This window comes from Podarcis vaucheri (genome assembly GCF_965113315.1).
Source record: "Podarcis vaucheri genome assembly, chromosome: 7".
Classification (NCBI taxonomy): domain Eukaryota; kingdom Metazoa; phylum Chordata; class Lepidosauria; order Squamata; family Lacertidae; genus Podarcis; species Podarcis vaucheri.
In genome coordinates this window covers 46024160-46034412 of record NC_138765.1, presented here as the reverse complement: position 1 = coordinate 46034412, position 10253 = coordinate 46024160, and the positions used below count along the sequence as shown (strand labels likewise).

The 10253-nt window shown below is 41.4% G+C and overlaps 1 protein-coding gene across 1 annotated transcript; it reads left to right on the top strand.

Moving 5' to 3' along the window:
• Positions 1-1104: 1104 nt before the first annotated feature.
• NUDT7 (nudix hydrolase 7) lies at positions 1105-9578 on the top strand. The gene is made up of 4 exons (XM_082233261.1): positions 1105-1331; positions 4069-4222; positions 4999-5157; positions 7447-9578. The coding sequence occupies exons 1-4, from the start codon at positions 1270-1272 to the stop codon at positions 7813-7815; spliced, it is 744 nt and encodes a 247-aa protein (XP_082089387.1). The 5' UTR covers positions 1105-1269; the 3' UTR covers positions 7816-9578.
• The last annotated feature ends 675 nt before the right edge of the window (positions 9579-10253 follow it).

The following is a 10253-nucleotide window of genomic DNA, read 5'->3' as shown; positions in this document are numbered from 1 at the left end:
GGGATTCTGCAGCTCAAGGTACATCTCACAGGCAGGCAGGCAGGCAGGCCTTGGAAGGCAATTTGGGCAGCATCAGCAGATAAGACCACATCTTCAGACCCTCCAAGTGTCCCTATATTCCAGGAACAGTCCTGGATTTACAGAAGCCATCCCAGTTTTTTATTTGATCCCAGAATGTCCTGCTTTTCCTTAAGACGTCCCTATTTTCATCAGAGAACTGTTGGAGGGTATGGAGTTATCCAGCCACAGAGTCATCTTAAGGTAGCCCATTGTAGGGAAGTTTTAAAAAATAATTAATGTTTTTTATGTTTTTATATATGTGGGAAGCCACCCAGATAGTAAAGTTGTTATTATGGAATAGGATGTCCCTATTTTCATCGGAGAAATGTTGGAGGGTATGCATCTTTGATTCACTACCAGTAAGATTCTTTTGGTAATGTAATGAAATCTTCATGTGTGTTTAAGAGGAACTACTATGCCCAGACAAATGTGCTTAAGATTGCAGTTTTAATATTTCTTAATTATGGCTGTATCGTGCCCCATAGTTCCCTATTTGTATTTTATTTCTCTTTCTGTGTCATTAAGCCACTATCATTTTGTCAAGTGCCTTTTTTGCCTTCCTTTTTTTTAAAAAAAAAAAGCTCCAGTATTGCTGCCACTGTAACAGTTTCTGGTCCTAGATGTGATATGATTTTTAATTGTATTTTTAAAGATATGCCCTAGACCGCCACAGTGGGAGAACTGGTTTGGCAGCCGCCTGTGCTCATGTCCATGTTTTCAGTTACTCCAGACACAGATTGCAAAAAATAAAAACCTCCCCGCACAAGGCTTTCTAAGAACAGTGTTCTCCTTTTTATTTTAAGCTAACCATTTCTCCTTCCTTCCCACCCAGGAGCCTCTCTCTCAAGATTTGCAAAAGCAGAAAACAAACCTGCCTTCTGCCCCCCGCCCCCTTCACTGGTAAGAGAAAAAGTTGCCGCGGATGATAAACTCAACGCCAACGCAACCATCCAATAATCTCCGTATCCACCAGAGCCAATAGGAAGCCGGCTTCCTCACATTTTCACCTCCCCCTCTTTCCAATGCACGCCCTCCCTGCCTCTGACGTCACTTTTCACCAAGCCAGCAATAGCAACTTGGCGTCGTTGCTGCACCGTCCCTGTCTTGCGTAACAAGGGGGCGCGGAGCTGCCAATCAGCGACAAAGAGCCAATGGAGTCGTTCTTTTTGAAGGAGCGAGCAGGCGAGAGGGAGCTCACAGCTGCTGGCAATGACAGATGACTTTGGACTCGGGCTTTGCAAAATGGCTGCTGATGACGACAAACGAGGAAGGTAACGTGAACAACGTGTCCCCCTCCCACCAAGACGGGTGATTGACGTGCTGCTTTGTGAATAAAGAAGGGCAGGATTAGGGCAGTCTGGATTATTGTTTTAAGAAAGCCTGAGGTTGGTGCCTGTGGCTTTTCTTTTGGTACTATATATGCCCAACACTTTTATTTTATTTTTTTGTTGCTTCATAAATAATTATTTACTTTCATTGAAAGTAAGCACAGTGATACAAGAAGGTCAGCGAAGGAATAAAACTAACAATCTTTAGGATGTTGAATGATTAGGTCCTTAATTATATCGTACATAGCTTTTCCTGTGGCATGCACGCTGAAACTTTATTTACTTTTTTAAAGTATTCACGTGTGCTTCCTCCACAAGGAACTTGTTTATTATTTACTTAAGGTGTTGATGCGTTTTCCTCACAAGGTAACAAGACAGAATTATGACATTTGTCTGGGCAAATATTTACATAACGACTTTTAAGGCATAAGCAACCTTTCGAAGCAGTCTACAGTACTGTTAATATTAAAACAATATTTAGTCATATTGAGTTCAGTGGACTTTCTTCCAAGTAACTGGAATATGAGTGCAGCCTAAAGAACTGAAATTGTTGAGAGGAGTCACCTTGAGGATTTTTCAGCCTTGTGCAACCCTGAAACAAGCTTTTTTCTTAGGGCACCTGGAATGGTTATATAACTCTTCAGGTTTCTGCTCTCTTTAAAGTTTGGTTTATTTCTAAAATTTCAATCACACACCTTCAACACCCAAATGTGGCCCAGGGTGGCATACAGTGATGATAAAATATAATTAATAAAGGTAAAACTCTTACAGCACAATTCAAGGAATGCAAACTCAGAAGCTTCACTGCATTCCATAGGGCCTACTACTACCAGGTTGCATTCCTATCCATGTTTACTAGGTAGGATGACCTACTGAGACTTACTTTTGCATAAACATGCTTTAAGATTTGGCAGTGTAGCTACAGCCTTACGTTCCTTTCACCTCTGGGACTTGCATAATGTTTAAAATCCTGTTACCCGGTTGGCCTTTTCTTCTGTAAATTTATATACTAACCGTAAATATTTCCAAGCAGTTTACAAAACAATAAAATATTAAAAACTTAAATGTAAAGTGAAATAATGATCAATAAACAGCAGAATAAAAGGGTTATTCAAACCATCTCATGCAATGCTGGATTTGGTTACTAGTTCCTGATTTCTTATTTGCTCAGAGTTTGAAACACTTTTTAAAAAGGAAATGTGATGTGTCCCTCCAAACCCAAAATAAACATTAGAATTCCCCGAATCTTATTTCTCCATGACTGGGGGACTCCCTACTTTGAGTACAATAATAATGTTATTCAAACAAAATTATTGCACTTGTGGAACGCTCATAAATGCCGGATGACATAATAAAGACCATATGAAATAAGCAACGGGGAGGAGCATCCCAAAATCTGCTGTAGGCCGGCACAAATGATACACCAGTGATTATATGGGACAGGTATCTACAAGATAATGTTGGATCCTGCCTGGCCCAGAACTCCTTGTGGGCAAATGCCTCTGTCAAGGGCACCAATAATTGCAAGAAGGAAAAGAAGAACTGATGTTGGCCACTCCAAAATAAGCATTTGGCCACTTTAGTTTGGCCCATGATGCATTTGGAATTTTGTGGAGAGTGTCCTGGGCACAATCTCCTCTGGTCACATCCTTCTCTGTAAAATGCACCACCTCTGGACAGAAAGAAAGCACACACATATTCTTTCCTGTCTCTAGTAGTACTAAAATGGATCCTAGTTGCACAGGACTGCCTAATTTTACATGGAGGCTTCCCACCACCAAAAAACTCCCACCCACTTTCAAATTAAATCTTGGCAGGCAGCATAGTTGAAATGACTGATCCTTTGCACACTTACCATTAGTCAAAAACATTGATCCAAGGCTTCATGGATTTACACAGAATCACAATAAAACCACCACCAAGTGACTAAATACATCTGTGAATACCAACATGACACATGATATGGTGGTGGTTTTGAGGGATCGCTTGCAAAAAAATTATAAGGATCCACGTGGATCAGTGCCTTGGATACATGTTTTTTCCCATCATAGTGCCGGAAAGCAGCTTATCTCTGATTTTTACAGTTCATGATCTGTGATTGATCCGGAGCATGACTCATGAAAAAGGAAATGTCATGGAAATGGCAAAACAGGCAAATTAATTTTCTATCTCTGTGTCTGCATGGAACAAGCAGCGACAGTCATTTGATATTCATTAACGTGTATTAAATGGTGTGTGCAGAGTTTTTTATGTATTTGCACAATAGTGAGACCGCAAAAATGTTTCAGTATTAAACTCTTATTTTGTGCAGTTGTAAGATTTGCCATGGACTGTAAGAAATAGCTCTTTTAAAATAAAACAGGCCATGCTCATAACCATCCCGTTGTTGTGCTTTATTCATTATGCTTTTTGTTCAAAGTTTGCTACATTACTAAACAAAATGTTATTAGATTACTGTCAATATATATACATTGCAGACAATTTTCCAGTTGTGTTTGCCTCTAGGTGAATACAAACTTATTGTGGGCCTCTAGAGATTTGGATTAGTAGAATATTTATCTTGTTGAATCTGCAAGAATATGAACAGATTTGTTTAATATTCCTCTTATGCAAATTAACAATAATCCTGGAGTGAAAACTCAGGTTTTTGTGAAATGCTTGCTCTTTTTGCTTCTTCTAGAATAAGTGTGAAAGATAAAGCTATACTGAACTTAAAGAAGTTTGATGTTGGAAACAGATTTTCCCATATAACACTTCCAAAAGCCTCTGTTCTTATTCCGCTGATGGTTAAAGATGGAAAGCTGTGGGTTCTTTTCACTGTCAGATCAATGAAGGTATGAAAATCTGGAAGAAAAAAACTTCCACAATGTGTAAGGTTTGCTGCGAAATATATTGCCTTGTGTCAATGTGTGAGAAGAGAGAATGCGAGTAGTATGTAGTCAAATCTCTCAATTGTATGTAAGAATAGCTGGATCAGACCAGTGCCCATCTTTTTTCTACCCATTTTCTCTATTCCATGCATGATTCTATACACTTCTTGGAGGTACAAATATTTCAAAAATTGGAAATCATAAGGGTTGAAAAATTTCCCCTTCCATCTCTGCAATTTTATATCTCTCCTTCCTTGCAGAATTTAATCTTCCATGAATAACAATGTATAGTGTAACAGTTGAATAAATTAATTAATCTAGTATGTATGCAAAACATCAGTTGCAAACTATTGTCAACATAGGTTTTTATGCAGAGAGATTGAGAACCATATAGAAGACTGTAGCGTATGAAATAATAATAATAATAATAATAATAATAATAATAATAATAATAATAAATTTATTATTTATACCCCGCCCATCTGGCTGGGCTTCCCCAGCCATTCTGGGCAGCTTCCAAAAGAATATTAAAATACTATAATACATCAAACATTAAAAGCTTCCCGAAACAGGGCTGCCTTCAGATGTCTTCTAAAAGCCTGGTAGTTGTTGTTCTCTTTGTAACGTACAAGTTGTTTAATAAAAAATGGGGAATCCTGATATGTTAAGAACTGTCTTCTAGGATCATATTTTTGTCGCTTAAAATAATTACTTAACAAAGCTGTTCTTCCAAACCCTAGCTGAGAAGATCCCCAGGAGAAGTGTGTTTTCCAGGAGGTAGAAGTGACCCAACAGACAGAGATGAAATAGCAACAGCTCTCCGCGAAGCCAAGGAAGAAGTGGGGCTCCGTCCTGAACAGGCTGAAGTCATCTGTAGGCTTCTACCTGTAATAGATAAAGTAAGGTGCATTTAGATAAAGTATAAGGTACCTGGGTCCAGTTCTTTCTCCTGCTCCTTCCTTCCTGCACTTAACTTGCACTACTCTTTAGATTTCTCCTATAAGGTCTTATTCTTTTGCTGCCTCCATCCAACTTGGGGTTGGATTATAGCATGGGTGTCAAACACAAGGCCCGCGGGCCAAATCCGGCCCACCAGACCTCGTCATGTGGCCCGTGTAGTCGCTGGCGGCCGCCAGCCTTCACCTTTTATTCTCGCTTTTTTTTTTTTTTTTGACACAAGAAAGTTTACATGGTGCGGCTCCCTACTCGCCTCCCCCCGTCGCTCTTAAGGACGTGGCTGCTACTTCAAATGTCCCTGCGTCTCTCAACTTGCGCCTTTGTCGTCGGGGGCCGAAGCGAGGCGGGCAGCTGGCTTCTCTCTCCCGCTCACTGCTCAAAAAGAGCAAGCGGAAGGTCAGGTCTCTCCGCATCGCGGAGGGGGAGTCTTTCTCCTCAGAGAAACTTTTTTATTCCAGCCTTGGATCTTCTCCGGGGATGCTGGATCCTCCCCGCCCGCCCCCCAAACTCCCCTTTTCTTCCAATCCTCAGCCACCTTGGAATCCCTCTTGGTGGGAGAGAAGCGTTTTTGGCTTCTGCGGAAGGTTTCCCTTGCTGCCTCCACAACCAGCAGCGGCAGCCCCGTCTGTCTGAAACGGCCGCTGTTTGGTTTAATAACACGATTTTGTTATGGCTGCTCAGCTCTGGCCAAGCGGCTCCTTCTCTGCGAGCGGATCCATGTGCGTCACGTTACATCGGGGGTTCCCACAGCCGTGCTTCCCGTGTCTCCCCCTCCGCCCTCCACCGAGGCGTGTCCCCTTGCAACATCTGAAATTATTTTCTCAGAAACACCAACTTTGGGGCTCTTCTTTTCTTCTCTCCCTCTCTGCCCCCCCCCCCGCTGCTCTCACGCTCTCCCCCCTTGCCAATCCCTGGATCTGATTAGATTTCCAATCACAACCCAGTGCGCAATCGGATTTCTGATTTCAGCCAGGAGCAAGCCAGCAATCCGGAGCATCTGCGTCTTCTCCTCGCCAAACTCTCCGCGTTATTATATCCATTCGCCTTGCCTCCAACTCCTCTGCATTCCCCCCTCCCAGAATCACACATCAAATGCAAAGAGATGCTGATGGTGGCAGCGGCGGCGAGCTTGGTGGCGGGAGGAGGAGAAAGCAGGAAGAGAGAGAAAATAAAATTCCCACCAGATGTTAAGAATCCATCATCATCATTTTTTTTTTAAAGGAGAGTCTGCTCCCAGGGTGGGTGGCTTCAAAAGCCCCTCTCTCCTTGCACGTCCTGCTATTGCTTCCCGATCCTTCCCGGCATGCAAACTCGCCCTGCGGGAGGCGTCCTCTTCTCCTCCGCGCTGGATTTCACCAGCCCGGGGCTTCCCTTCCTCTTCATTTCGCCACCCTCTCCATCTTTGCACAGCCAGCCTTTCCAGGACAGACAATGCCCGTGATCAAGTTGTTCTTTGGGAATATGGGGTGGCTGGTGGGGGGGCGGTGAGTGGGAGAGAGAGAGAGGCGCGCGCGCACACTCCAAACACCATTAAAATAAATGTAAAGTGGACCGTCTACATTATTACAAAAAACAGTAATAATTGAATGCAGTGACAATAATTTATGATAATAAAGAGTGGACACATAGTCCTACAGATACAACCGGCCCTTTGAGGGTGACCAAACTGCTGATGCGGCCCCCAATGAATTTGAGTTTGACACCCCTGGATTATAGTAACATTAATAAGAATTTTATTATCTGTACTCTGACCATCTGACTGGGTTGCCCCTGCCACTCTGGGCAGATCAGTTCTGTTAACTGACCTCTCTGGTTAGGGCTTAGTCTCTGAATCTGTACAGGTAGCCAATATGGTGTGCCCCACACAGTGGTGGAATTTGGGCTCTCAAATTTCAGTGGTGCCCTCTGCAATGCTAAAATTCAGTGTGTCCCCCTCCCATACTCCATTCTTCAGCATTGTTGTAGAGTCCCCCTGCAACGTGGCACCCAGTGCGGCCAAACCAATCACACCACTCTAAAACCATTTGAGCTCTACATGTTGCCTCAGCAAGCATGGCCAGTGGCTATTTAAGAATTAAAAATTTTTTTAGGGCTGATGGGAGTTTTGGTTCAGTATCTGGAGGCAAACTGGTAACCCCTGCCTGCCTTATGTTTTCCACTGATATTTGTAGTGTTTTGCCCTGACTTTTAGTTGCTATAGAGAACCAAACCTTTTTTTTTTTCCTTTTCAGACTCGTTCTTTAGTAACTCCAGTTGTCGCCTTCATAGAGGATACATTCCAAGCCCGTCTTAATCCAGAAGAAGTCAGTGATGTGTTTTCAGTACCACTGGAGTATTTTATTAGGCCTTTAAAGTACACAGGCATTCCCAAAAAGATGGGCAATATCGCTTATTTATTACATTCTTTTGAATATGATGACTCGGAACGCAATACTTCATTTCGAATATGGGGACTCACAGCACACTTTGCGGTATTCCTTGCTCTTGCAATTTTTAGAGAAAAACCAACATTTGAAGTTCCATATGATCTTGATAACTGGAATTCTTCAGCTGAGAACTATTTCATAGAGTTAATCAATATGGCGAAAAGCAAACTTTGATGTATGGAATTGTTTCTACTGTCAAAACTTATCCTGCTTATAAGTTCGGCACACAAGTTGCTTCAAATATATTCCCTTAAATTATATCTGTAAATTATATTGAAGTATGCCATTTTATAGGTCCAGTATTGAGTAAAAATATCTTGATATTGGATTATATGAAATAAAATGCACTGATCAGTATTTTTTTCATAAAATTTATACACTGCTTGATTGTAAAAATAAAAAACCACCTCAAAGCACTTTATGAAAAGATAAAACAAGAAAATCAATAAAAAATACAGTCATACTTTAGAACATACAAATATTAAAATTACCTCAATTTTTTCAGCATCTGGGTCTAAACAAGAAAATTGTGCCACATATTCCGTTGGTCTACTCTGTATCATAAGGAACAAAAATTAAATTCTCATCCATTTCTCTGGCTGCTATCCTTTGTACACTTTGGCGCAAGTGCCATTGAGCTCAGTAGGGCTTGCTTACAAGTAGACAAACTTCTGACTTGGGAGTGCGATATGACAATTTCTACATATTGTCTACATATTGGCATTTCCCCTCTTTAAACGACATGGAAGTGGCAACCAGTAGAAAATTATAGACTTAGATGTGTTTTAAAGTAGAGACTTTCAAATTTCACGATTGATATAGCCCATTGTTAGCTTGTCTGTCACTGCTTGTATAATATGTAGAAGAGAAGCTAGGAGCCTGTATAATGTTTGGGAAATCTACCTTCATTTCCTGGTGTGGGTCCTAGATTCAGGTTAATATATATTAAGGTGCTGGCTTTCTCTGTACCTCACTTCCAGCTTGCAAAACATAGAGGGGGGCAATCTGTTATTTGCTTACAGATGGGATACAAGATATATATGTTTGCAGATCAGACAGAATTCCATTGCCCCATCTGCTGGAGACCTCCTGTGCTAAACATACTTCTACACTGTTTGTATTCTTTCTGATGACAAATGATTCCTAACAAATTTGACTGACCAATGCTGGTCATTGACTACAGTAAAGATATTGAATGCTTTATTGACTGACCAATTTACAAAATAAATAGGAGATGGCTTGTGACTGTTGGATTAAGATGAGGTTTACGAGATCACTTCTCACTTTCTCATGATGCGAAAACTCATGGACATCAACTGAAGCTGAATGTTTAGGACAAAAAACCAAAGTATTTGTTCACACAGCTCATAGGTGTGGAATTCGTTCCCACAAGAGGCAGTGATGGCTACCAACTTGGTTGACTTTAAGATTCATGGCTGTCAGTGGCAACTAGCTGGGTTGGGTATGCTCTGTCTCCATGGCTGGAGGCAGAATGCTTCTGAATACTAGTTGCTGAAAACAGCAGGAACGGAGAGTGCTCCTGCACTCAGGTCCTGCTTGCGGGTTTCCCAAAAGCATCTGTTTGGCCACAGTGAGAGCAGACTGCTGGTCTAGATGAGCCACTGGCCTGATCCAGCAGGCTGTTCTCATGTTCTTATTACTTGTTTCATTCTCAACCTCACCGGGCTTTGAGGATAAAAAGAAGTAGCTTCATGCACTTGATCATTGAAGAAAGGATGTGAAAAATAAACTACATTTGTAACTTGAGGTACATCACCAGGCATAGCTGGGCTTGCAGTTTTGCTTGAGGCCTCTGGGTGGGGCAGTTAGACATTTAACATAAACAATAATTGTACTTTTAAACACCTATGTTTTGTTGCTTATTATTGACTCAAATTTATGTTATTTGAAATAAAGAATAAAACAATTATTGGTGAGTCAGTGAGGGAGTGAATTCTTTAGGGATCTGGCTGGATTATTCACACTTAAGAATTTGATAGATTCTGTTCACCCACATGTATCTTATAAGTATAGTGTATGACAAAGTCCCCCGTGATATTTTTGCAGAGCAGCTGGTAAAATGTGTACAAAATAAGGTGAATTTGTAGCTAGTTGACTGACCACACCCAAAGAGTACTCACTAACAGTTCATCATCATCTTGGAAAAATGTGACAAGTAAGGTACCACAGCGTTCTATCCTGGGCCCACTTACTCAACAACTTTATACATGACATAGTTGAAGGTATTGACAGGATACTCATCAAATTTGCAGATGACACCAAACTGGGAACGGTAGCCAATGCTACAGAAGACAGAATTGGGTTTCAAAATGACCTTAAGTGGAGAACAGGGCCCAAATTAACAAAATGATTTTCAGTAGGGACAAACGTAATAACCAACTGCACAAATTTAAGATGGGGGACACCTGGCTTGCCAGTAGAACATGTGGAAATTTAGTGGTCTTAGTAAACCACCGACATGCAGCAAAAAAGGCAAATGCTATTCTAAGCTGGATCAGATCAGAGCCAAGTCACTGTGTGACAGGAGTTACTTAGCTTCCCTAACCAACTCCACATGCCACTTTCCCAATCTAAATATCCTCCCATGAGGG